The sequence below is a fragment of the Castor canadensis genome, chromosome 7 (genome assembly GCF_047511655.1).
Source record: "Castor canadensis chromosome 7, mCasCan1.hap1v2, whole genome shotgun sequence".
Classification (NCBI taxonomy): Eukaryota; Metazoa; Chordata; class Mammalia; order Rodentia; family Castoridae; genus Castor; species Castor canadensis.
Window position 1 is genome coordinate 117,394,755 of NC_133392.1, and position 12,332 is coordinate 117,407,086.

Consider the following 12,332-nt stretch of genomic DNA (forward strand, 5'->3'; position numbering starts at 1 on the left):
GCTAAAAATGTCCTTCCTTTCCTTATACTTTTACCATATATATATAGTCACTAACTGATATGGCTTAGTGTTGCTTATTTTTTAACTTCATATGGATGGTATGTAATCTTTCCAGTCCTGCATTTTGCATTCAATATCATGTTTGTGCTTGTAACTATAGTTATTTCCCTCCCATTGCTTCAAAATCTTGTAGCATATGAATGTATATCTAATCTATTCTGTGTCCATTTCCTTGTGCATCTTTGATGGCTATTTGGATTATTTCCTCTTTTAAGTAATTGGAATCAGTACTGCTATGAACATCTTACATAGTCAACTCAGAATGGGAATGCTTATTGATGTGATTGGAATTTTCTGGATAACTCCATGAGAAGTTAAAATAATAATTGTTTTATAGAAGCCACTGTTCAGAAAACATCTGTTCCATGCTGAGCCAAGTCTAGTTCCTACTTTATAGTGAAGATTAAATGACCACGCACATGCACAATGTTTAGGTTAGCGACTGACCCGGAGGTGATCATTAATCAGTAGCTGTTATCTTTCCACTTATTCTTCATGTGGATGCAGAGGATTCACTGTAGATGAGGAAAAGAGAAAGCTCATCCCATATAAAGGACTTGTTTAAGACCGTAAGGCTAGATGAAGTCAAAGCTGAGGTTCAGGCCTGCTGGAAGTGTTTGGCAGGGGGATGGGAGGTTGAACCATTTCTGTCATTCAAGCTCCCACATACTCGAGTCCAAGGAACCAGTTTGGTGAGATCGTTATTTGACCAGGAGCAGTGATTATCAACCCAGACAGACCTTGTTTAAAAATCTATCAGCTACTGAATGTGTGGGTCTGGGCAAGTGACTTAAAAGTTCTAAGTATGAATTTTATCATTTGTGAAGTAGAACTCATGATGCCTGGTTCATAAAATTGCCATCAGGTATAGCAAAATGCTATATAACCTACCTGTCACTCTACACTTTTACTAATCTATTTTTTGTCTTCTGTCTGTCTATCTATCTATCTACCAATCTATTATATGTTATCTATCTATCTTCTATCTACAAATCTATTACACATATGTTTATTTATATACCACCCATCAATCTACTTGTTTACCAATCTATTATCTATCTGCCTTCTCTCATCTATTGATCCATATGTGTATAAAGTCTAGTTATCATCTACCCATCTTCCATACACTAACTCAGTGACTGAAACTTGTAGATGCTTGAGTCAAATCTCTCTTCCTTGTCCTGCCTCCAGCCTGCACTATATATAATTGGGTGAGCTAACCTTTTACCACATGTAATGTAGGCAGGGTCGTGTCTTATTCTCCCATATCTCCCAGGCAAATTCAATGAACATTAGAACAACCAAATTGTTGGTTGGGCTGCAGTAAATTCTAGGGTGTAAAAATGGATCCTCTGATGACATGCCCCCTTTTTAATGCCCATTTCAGACAGAAACAAGAGGAACACCGTGATAGAGGACTTGGTGGTCCTTGTACGAGGAGGGACAAGCGAGCACATCACCACCCTGGTTTACAAGGAGTTGCCGACAGCTGACCTGATGCAGGAGTGGGGAGATGCTGTGCAGTACAACCCTGCCATCATCAAAGTTAAGGTACACACATCTGCTCTCCCCACCCTGCTTGTAGTCAGAACACAGTCTCTGAGGGCCCATGATGAGTTAGAGTATGGAATGTAGACATGAGTCAGACACAGATCCCAATCTTGAGGCACATACAATACAGCAGAAAATATATCTGAGATGAACAAATTAGAACACAGTGGCTCAAAGTCAGGCATGGTGGCATATGCCTGTAATCCAAGCTACTTAAAAGGCAGAGGTAGGAGGATCATGGTCTATGGCTGGCCCCCAGCAAAAAACACATGAACTCATCCAAAAAATAACTAAAGCAAAAAAGGACTGGGTACATGGCTCAAGAGGTAGAGCATTTGCCTAGCAAGCATAAGACCCTGAATTTAATCCCCAGTACCAAAAAAAAAAAAAAAAAAAAAAGAACCTCACCACAGCAGTCAGTACTACCTAGAGAACTTTGCACCTTCTCACTTGCACCTCACCTCACGTTGCTAAAGGAAATCAACAACCAACTTCTGATTCCACATTTCCTAAATTAATATTGTATTTCATCAGAAAATCACTAGTTTATCATTTGCCTATTTAAACACTTAAGCATTCAACCAGCAAATAGTTGCTAGTTCCTGCTGTGTTACAGGAAGTAAGGTACTGGGAATAACAGAGAGAGAGGCTAGGATGAAGAATAAAACCTGGATGAAAAGTGAGATACATACATGCATAACTGAATTATAGGACAGGAGGAGACACCATGATAATCACTAGTATGCTTGGAGCATGTGCTGTGTTCGTGACACTCTGCCAGGGGCTTTAGGAATGTTATTTCATTGAATCCTTGCAGTGCCTTGCAAATTATATGTGTGCTTACCTTCTTCCATGACTGATAACAAATCAAGAGTCAGAGAGGTTATACCCATCTCTGGGAGATCAACAGTCTTTGTTAGGTCCAACAAGAGTCTTCAACTCCTTGGTGAATAAAAAATAATGATCCAAACCCCTGTCACCCATGCCAAAGGAGGTTTGCAATCTTACACTTAAAAAGATGCCTGTAAGAACAGAACTGACAGACACAGCAGCAATAGTAGGTCCTCATCTGTGGGTGCTTCTGCGTGGTACCCATAGCACACCTTACCCTTGTTCTCTCCAGCGTCTGTACAATCATTGGCAGTTCATTGTCCACCCTGAGAGTCCTCCTTGCAGTCAAGGAGGGGGAATAAGAGGCAGGAGCTTGACAATAGACTGGAGTCCCAATCCTCACAGTTTCCCACAGGGTCTTTACTTGTGTGTCAAATGCATAGTTCCAGAGAAGAAGAAGGCTGTCATTCAAATCCTCTCCACTTTTCCTCAATAGTGACACTCAAGGCACAGTCACTATAGGCTGCAGCTACTGCAGTGAAATCTAGACTTGATTGGTGACAGGATGACACTGGTTGACATCACAGCCTGGCATAACAGACAACAGAGAGTTCAGAGGAAAAATAGGTCCCTGGCTTTTACTTTCTACTGAGACATCTTATCTGAAATTTTTTTAAACTGAGACCCAAGGGAATTCCCTGGACTGCCAAGGCCAAGCATGTGATACAATGTGAGATGTTTTTAGGAGTGGGAAAGGCAAGAGTATGGAGGATTTCTATGCACCTCTGTAGTTCCCTCACCTGAGCTGGAAACATATGTTCAGGTATCTCCTGCTTCATGCGTTCTTTCTGGTCAGGAAAAACTGCAGATGGCTTCACATTATCTCAGAAGAATTCTTTTCTGCAGAACCAGCTTACCAGATGGCTTACCTATCGATTAGATTTTCAGGACAGCAGAGCCCAGTAGATAAGAAATTCCTAGACACAGGAATGTTGGCTAATGCCTGAGTACATTAACAGTCTTTAAGATCAAGATTCGAGACATGATTTCTATAGTCACCAGATAGGCCAGGGCAGGGGGTGTGGGGGAAACCACAGAAGAACCCACTCACACTATCTACTTTAGACATGGACATTAGACATTTAGATACTTCCTTGTTCAAAGAAAAGTTAAAAGCAGAAATGGATATATGAAGAGATTTTGGATACAAAAGATGGAAACTGTGTTTAAGATGCAGAAAATGAGCACGTCTACATAATAGAAAAACAGAAGTAAATTTTAAAATGCACTTGCTTTGTGACTATAATAAAATTCAAAAATATGAGGAAATTATGAAATAAAAAATAGAAGCTGAGATGTTTAGACACTAATCAGATGAAAGAGAAGTGGCTGGATATACGGAACCAAAGGCATAATGGCAAAATTAAAACCTACATTGGAAACTATAAAGAACAGAACTGACACTGCAGAAAATTGAGTCACTGATGTGGAAGGTGCTATAAAAATGTTCTTATAATGTAGAAACAAAAGACAAAGAGATTAAAACAATGACAGAAAAGAAATATGATGGATAGAGTACAGAAGTGGAAATCTAAAATACAAAGACTTCTTCCTGAGAAAGAGACAAGATTAAACGTGAAGATACATTCATCAGCCACATAATAAGAGAAACTTCCCTGAGCTGATGCTACAAAAATAACAGCTCACTGTAAACCAGGCAAAAGTACTATACTTTTTTTTTACAATACTGAAACACATCCTGCTGAATGTTTTACTTTTAGAAACAAATATATCCCACAGAAATAAAAATCAAAATGTTCCTTTGAGTCTTTGTAACATGAAATGCCTGAAGATAATAGAGTAATAATTACTAAAGTCTTAAAGGAAAAATTTTGTGACCTGATGAAGTGTTCATCTATGAGTGAAGAATTCCAAAGACATTTTGAAATAGTAAAGAAATCACCAAAAAAAAAAAAACAAACAGGACTCACAAAAAAGATTGCCAAATTATTGTTTATCTGACAATCAAATGTAACTTCTTGCATTTAATTGCTAATCTTAGCCCCATAGTCTATCATTTGTGTGTATTTCTGTACTAGTCAGGAGGCTAGGTTATTCGCAGGGACCTAGAATGGAGAAGCCACTCTAGGGAGCTCAGGCATTACCTAGGGTGGAATGAAAGAGTATGATAGTGAATGGTGTCACAGAGGTCAGGAGAGCCTGGTCTTGCTGCAGAGAAATAACCTGCAAACTCAGTGACTGAATTCAACAAAAGCTTATTTCTCAACCACACAGCATGCCCAAGAAGTACTGGTTACTGGTTTCATTAATGTGGTCATTCGGGAATCTAGACAAAGGGGGCTTTATCTTGTCACATGTTCCCAAGATCACTGCAATGAAACTAAAGGAATGCAACAAGTTACTGTGCTCTGGAAACATCAACTTGGAATTGGCACTCTTCTGTTCACCTCTTGCTAGTCAGATCAAGTCACACTGCCAACCTGCCTCTGTGCAGGCAGTCCCACCATGCGCAAGCCTGGTTTTGATGAACTAACTTTGAGTCCAGAAGAAAAAAAAAAGGTGAAATATTTGGTAAGCAGTAATAATGACTATCACCCCTTTCTGAAAGAAAATTTCTCCAGGATTTTCTAAAAGAAAATTACTCCAAACCAAAAAAGCCATAAAATGCAATGTGGTTATACTTAGCTGATAAAACAATGTCAGATTTGGACTGATAGATCTCATCACCCAAAATACAATCTGAATTTTAGACAAGAAAAACAGGATAATCACATGACAAGTAGCTCATCACAGTAATAATAATAATAATTTTGCCACAAATGAAGTCCTTGCTATGTGAGCAATGAAACAATTTATAAGAAAGATACAGTATCAAAGGAAATGGACAACACTCCGTTGACTAGTAAAGTTACAAAAATTTAATGTCTCTAGCAATAAAAAATAAAAGCTAAACTGCAAATTAATATTAGTTTTTACCTATCAAACTGACAATGATTAAAACTATAATATGCAAAAGCCTTAGGAGTGATGAGATGGGTATTTTCGTAAAACAGGATGAGAATACAACTTGGTACAATTTAGGAAATGCTCTCTCGAAAATATTAAAAACTTTTACGGTTTTTGATCTAATAATCCCAAATGGAAGAAACTACTAAAGAATTCATTTTAAAGGTTGGTAAAAATAGATGTATAAAGACATGCTGGGTTTAGTTATTTATAGTAGCAAAAGGGAAAAGAAGAAAAGTAACACCTTAATGCCAGACAACAGAAAAGCTGAATACATTGTACTTCATCCACTCAGCAGGATATTCAGGAGCCACTGAACAAAAATGCTACCCATGCACAGTGCACTGTGTGGAAACACATTGTGATAAGTGAAAAAATAGGATATAAAATTGTATTTAGGCACCAACTTGGTATAACTATCTATCCATTTGCCTATCTAAAATACATATATTGAAAGGAAACAGAGCACAATATTAGGAGTTCTAATCCTTATTCACCACTCACTGCCTGTGTGACCTTTCTCAATCAACTTGACTCTTCTGTGCCTCAGCTCTTTCTTCATCTGTGTGATGAGGAAAGAGAAGATTACCTAACTCAAAAGATGGTCATGAAGGTTAAGTTGGATGACGAGTGTGAGGTATAAATGTGAACTATGGTAGTAGTTACTTGACATTATTAAGAGCACCAGGGTCCACTGTAGAGGGTGGACTGCATGGAGTTTAATGGAGTTCACCAACTGTCTCCTTGTGACAGTGTGATAAATACACTTTTCACAAGTGCAGGTTTGTGAAGGATCCAGTGAACAATGTAAATATTTAGAGTTGAGTATTGGGGGAGAGGTGCAGAGGTAAGAGGAAAGGAGAAAAAAATAAAGAAAATAGAGGGAGGAAGGAGAGAAAGGGGTGGGGGAGAGACAAGAGGAAAGGAACAGCAAAACAAAGAACAGACATGTGTGCCATGTTAAATTAACAAGGGAGCTGCAGAGTCACTGCCAGTGCCAAGGCAAACCACATTCTCTTTCTGAGATATTAGCAAGGGAAAGAATCAAGCCACTTGTATCAATAATCGTGATGAACCAGCAAGAAAAACACAGGTTTTGGATTTGAATTCTGGCAATGCCATTTTATGAGTTATGTGACCTGAATCTAAATACTTACCCTCATCTGAGAGTGAGCTAATAATCATGACCTTGGGAGGGTGCTGTGGGTCCTATTTGCAAACCTCCATGCAGCTCCTGGAGGTACAGTATATGTGGAAGATTTGCTAGGGTATGGCTACTGACTGTCTCTGTGACCTGGTAGGAAAATGCCATAATGGTTAAAGGCAGCCTTTGAGGTGCTTGGAGCAAAAGCAGCCTGTTGGAGTAGCTCTTCAGTGGTGTACAGTAAGCTTCCCCTTTCCTCTCTCCTTCTCAGCCCCTTCCCCGTGTGTGGCCAGCAGGCTGGATGGTTCTGCAAACAGCTTGTGGATCAATTCATTGACCACAAACTGGTGAGACAATGGGACCACCGAGGGGCCTTGCTTTGCCCACTAGAGCGAAGGTCAGCATCAGATGCATTAAGAAATGGAAGCAATTTTCTTCCCACTGGAGGCTTCTATTAGGCATGATTGCCTGCATTTAGACAGACCCTAAACTCTCCAAGGCTGAATTAGGGCAGGATCACAAACAAAACCTGGACAGGAACCTGGCTCTGGAGCTGGTACTTGAATCAGCTCCAGTGTAATCACCTCTTTGAACTGTGCCTAAGGTTCTTCTTACACAGTGCCACATCCACCACACTGCCATGTCCACTGGGTGACTGGCAGTTGTGGTTTCTGCTTCATACAGGTGACAGTCATACCCTCTCCTCTATGCCCGCTGCCATTGCCCTACCAAGGCCTTCTGGTCTTCTTCATCGAGCCTCTTTACTCCCAAGTTGGAGGCTGTTCACCCTAAAACACAAACTTGAGCAGCATGTAGCCCTGGTCTCCTGGGGCTTACAGTCCAAACAGAGAAGAAAAAGAGAGTCATCTGCACTTGGGAAAATTTAATGACTATAAAGAAGCAATTGAAAACCAGAATTGGATCAGATTAATGGTACAGATAACATCCTGAGGGAAGGGGTTTTGTGAGCTTTGGAGCAATGGAAATGCTTCCTGATGGGGCTGGTTGTATGATGTGATTAATCCTGACAGATTTGGAGGAAGAGCAATGTGGACACAATGATCCTACAGTCCTTTCAAAGAGCTTCTGGAAATTCACCTCCTAGACCCCAGAGGTTTACCTTCCACTCCTCTCTCCCTCCCACCTGCTCTTCTACAAGTTACACTGTTGTGTGCAACCATCATGCTGTACCTCTGTACTCCTCATGCCGTACTCTGTACTCCTCAGCTTACCATGAGGAGCTGATAAACCCATCATAAATGGAAACCACCAATGGTGGAAAATGCATAGATTACAGGTGGTTCCCCCTCATGATCACAGAACTGACTGGATGCTGGGCTCCCTGCCTCTGTCACTCCTGTCCAACACCATAGGATAGCATCATAAATCATAGCCTTAGTCTGGGAAATGGTCAAAATTTAAAATTCAAAGTATAATTTATACTGAATGCAAATCACTTTCATATCCTCTAAAAGTTGAAAAATTGTAAGTTGAAACTTTCTAATTCAGAGGTGGTCTGTAATCATCTATTGATGTGTTTTGTTTCTGTTTCTGAGTTCCTTGAAGAACAAGATTTTTGCATGACTCATTATTTATACTTCATGCCTAGCACTTAGTGGGTGTTCCGTGTTGACCTGAAGTTGCATGAACTAATTGTGTGTGCTGGGTGGGGCAGGTGGAGAGGATGGGCATCCATCTGTGAGCTGTGGCATCCATCCAGTTCCACAGGGATCCTGTGTGTTTTCTATGCACTGACCCATGCCCATTTCTTGGTAGCCTTGCTTTAGGTCTCTAATTGATGATTGTTTGCTCTTGAAAGAAATGCTCTTTCTCCCTTCCCAGGCCGAACCTCTGTATGAACTGGTAACAGCCACAGATTTTGCCTACTCCAGCACAGTGAGACAGAACATGAAGCGGGCCCTGGAGGACTTTGAGAGAGAAATCAGCTCCTGCCACTGTGCTCCATGCCAAGGCAATGGAGTCCCTGTCCTGAAAGGTACCACTTCCAGGCCTCTGGGGTCCCTAGTGGAAGCCATTCTCTGGAGAAGGCTGACTCTGGGCTTAGTGTTTGCCCACCTTTATTTCCCAAGGAGTGAGAATATAGGCAGGTAGGAGATACTCCTCTTGTTGTTCCAGCCTCAAGGGATAGAGAGGAGGGACAACAGCATTTAGCTGGAGCCAGCGTAGGCTGAAGCAAGTGTTCTGCCACAAGGGTCAGTTAGACTCAGGGAATATCTCCTAGACTGAGAAGAGGCTCCAGGGTGAGCTGGTGAAACACATTGCACATGTCCTGACTAATATGAAGTGAGAAGATTTGAAGGTGGCAGTAAGGATAAAACCTGATTGTTAACTTTGGGGGTCATCTCTTGAGTTACTGGAATGGACAGGGCAAACCAAGAGGGTTGGAGTCTGGGATGTCATGCTCCCTCTATGATGGGCTAACAGGACTCAAGTTAGTGACTGAGTAAGCCAACTAGAGACAGGGCACAGCTCACGTGGATGGAGGGAGCCCAGCAGAAGGATCACAAGAGATTCTTGAGAGTACTTGAGAGTGCCTGGGAGTGGCACTGAGGTATATGTGTGTAGTTTCTTGGATGGATCTGAGCAAAGCAGACATAGGGAGGGATAAGGCCTAGAGGTTCTTCCATCAGCACAAGGATCTTCCCTGAGTCTATAGGAAGTGGAATCGGTGCATCAACACATTTTGGTCCAGGGGGCCAAAATCCCTCTTGCCTTGCAAGAAATGTAGACCTAGAAGCCGGTGTCCACCTGAGGTTGTAGAGTGGTGGTGAAGGAAAATAGGGGGAAAAAAACTGGAAACCTCACAGAATATGTCCTGTGAAGGACAATTCTGTAAAGTGGTTCCTACCCTATGATCTGATGAGAGAAGCTTTCAGGGGTCAGATTACAAATTAGCATAAGGAATCACTTGCAAAGGCTCAGAGCCAGCAATGGTAGGATGAGTCCTGTAAGAGTATGAGTTTCTGGTCCCTAGTGGTATTCAAGTGGAGGTTGAAACATTATTTGTGGTGAATGGCTTGCCTCAGTGACTGCTAATGTAGATTCTGACACTGAAAGCTTATAAATGTGGGTTGAACATCAGCTAAGAAGTAATTTTCCCCAACAGTCCACATAATTCACCATGATGGTAATAAACACCTTTCACAAACAAAGAACTCTCTAGAAAAGAGCAAGTGTTCTTGGCATTGAACCTGCTTATTGCAAACTGCCCAACTCCCTGTTTGCCCTGTGCTAACCCAATGGAAAGGCCAAGATGGGGATGACTGAGCTCCAGGATCTTCACCTCAAGTGTTTCACACCCTCTCCACCTGGTCTACTCAGGATCACGCTGTGACTGCATTTGCCCTGTTGGCTTCCAAGGCCCAGCCTGTGAGGTCACCTCTCGGAAAGGTAAGGAGTCTTCAAGAGTTGGTTGGAAAAGGGAACTCTGGGGGAGTCCAGAGAATAATTCATAAAAATGAGAGCAAGGTAGAGTGTGGAATTGGAGGCTAGATACTGTGGAACCTGATGTCCATCCTGGCTCCTTTTGTATTTCATTATTTTTACAACTGAGAATGCTTCATGTTACTGACTGCCAGTGCATGATATTTTTGAGTCCTTTTTGGATTATTCTGGAGTGCTTATACTTTTTCTACTTAGTAAACTCCTATTCAGCTCTCAAAATCCAGAACAGACCTCCCTTCTCTGTAAAAAATGTCTCTAATCTCCCAGTAGAATTAGTTTATTCCTCTGCTGGGCACTCACAGGACTTTGAAGTGTATCCATCATCACTCATTGTGTCGTGTATATCTGTCTCCCCTCCCTCTGTCAGTAGGACTCATGTCCCGTTTACTTCTACATCTCCATGGCCCCACACACTTGTTGGTCAGTGATATATATTGAATTGATAAATGAAAGACTAAGCTTCCCTTTTGTCTCTCAAATTCTTTGGCCAGTTTATCAGAGTTCTCAGCCTCTCACTCTTCTCTCATTTTCAGTACTTCATGTGACCTTAAAAATGAACGTAGTAGTGCTGGGTGCATACCTGTAATCCCAGCACCATCGAAGCTGAGGCAGGAGGATTTTGAGTTACAGGCCAGCCTAGGCTACATAGTGAGACCCTGTCACAAAACAAAAAACAAAGACAAAAACAGACATGGCATATCCAGTTCAAAGAACACTTACTGGGCACTTTATTACGTAGCAGGCACTTTGCTGAGTGTTTGGACTCAGCTTGGGCTCAAATTTTTCTTCATCATTTAATAACTATGACCTGGAGCAAAGTGCTTGTCCTCCTTGTATCTTAATTTCTGCAACTTTGAGATGGAGATGATCCTATTACCTTCTCATACATTTGGCTCGAGTTCATAATAAGGCATATAAAGAACTTAGAATGATGCCTGATACATTGGAAAAGCAGAATATAGATGGATTCCTTTGTTTTAGGGTGCATTGTTACTTTGTATTTTAGATATGATAAATCCTTTCATCTTTGCAACAATCTCATGAAGCTGATTCTCTTGATATCCTCACTTTATATGAAGAAACAGATTCAATGGGTCACTGGTCATTACTGTAAGTGTAGGAACCCAGGCTCAAGCCACTGGGACTGTCCGCACAGCTTTTGATCTAAAAGCTGGCCTGTGCTGTTTTCTCAGTGAAATGGTCAAGGCTCTTTGCTTTCTCTCCTCTCACACTTCAACCAAGCCCCAAACAGAAATTTGCCCAGCAAGTGCAATACACAACCACAACCACAGAACTTTTTTTTTTTTTTTTATGATTTCATGGGTTTTTTTTTTTTTCCTTTTTTTATTGTTGTGCTGGGGAGGGGTACATTGTGGCATTTACAAAAGTTCTTACAATATATTAAATATATCATACTTGAATTCACCCCTCCATCATCCTTTATCCCCACTACCCCATTCCTGGAATAGTTTCAACAGGCCTCATTTCTCCATTTACATACATGTCTGCACAGCATTTGCACCATATTCTCTCTCTCACACTCTTTCTTCACATCCTCCCCCCTCCCACTGGTACCAACTCCCAGACAGGACCTGTTCTGCCCTCCTGTTCTCTGATTTTATTTTAAACAGTGACAATTTTGTTTGTTTAAGATAGCTGTATGGGGAGTTTTCTTGTGACATTTCCACGTATATATGTATTATAACCCAAATTGGTTCATCACCTGTTTTTCTCCTTTCTACCTTTGTCCCTTTCTGGTGATTTTAACAAGTTCAAAAATTCTGTATTCATTCTTGTATAGGAAGTGCATCAACCATATTCACCTTCTTAACTTCCTTCTTTTACCCTCCCTCTCTCATATATGACCTCCCATTAGCATGACCTGTTTTTCATAATACTGCTTGTATTTGTATTAGGTCTATATTCCACATATGAGAGAAAATATGTGACCTTTGGCCTTCTGAACCTGACCAACTTCACTTAAGATGATGATCTCCATTTCCATCCATTTACTTGTGAATGACAAAATTTCATTTTTCTTTGTGGCTGAGTAACAGTCCATTGTGTATAAATACCACATTTTCTTAATCCATTCATCAGTAGAGGGGCATCTTGGCTGTTTCCATAACTTGGCTATTGTGAATGGTGCCACAATAAACATGGGTATGCAGGTGCCTTTATTGTAACCTGACTTATTCCATTCCTTAACCACAGGATGTTTTTTGGTTGGAGGAGACCGAGGAAGTCACTCACC

At 41.0% G+C, this 12,332-nt stretch overlaps 1 protein-coding gene across 2 annotated transcripts in view; it reads left to right on the forward strand.

Moving 5' to 3' along the window:
* Positions 1-12,332, forward strand: part of C8b (complement C8 beta chain) — a 41,493-nt gene that overhangs the window by 25,000 nt on the left and 4,161 nt on the right. For both annotated transcript variants that reach the window (XM_074080007.1, XM_020152685.2), the window contains 3 exons: positions 1,448-1,611; positions 8,456-8,609; positions 9,956-10,024. In XM_074080007.1, the coding sequence (XP_073936108.1) occupies positions 1,448-1,611; positions 8,456-8,609; positions 9,956-10,024 (387 nt within the window). The remainder of the gene's footprint in view (positions 1-1,447; positions 1,612-8,455; positions 8,610-9,955; positions 10,025-12,332) is intronic.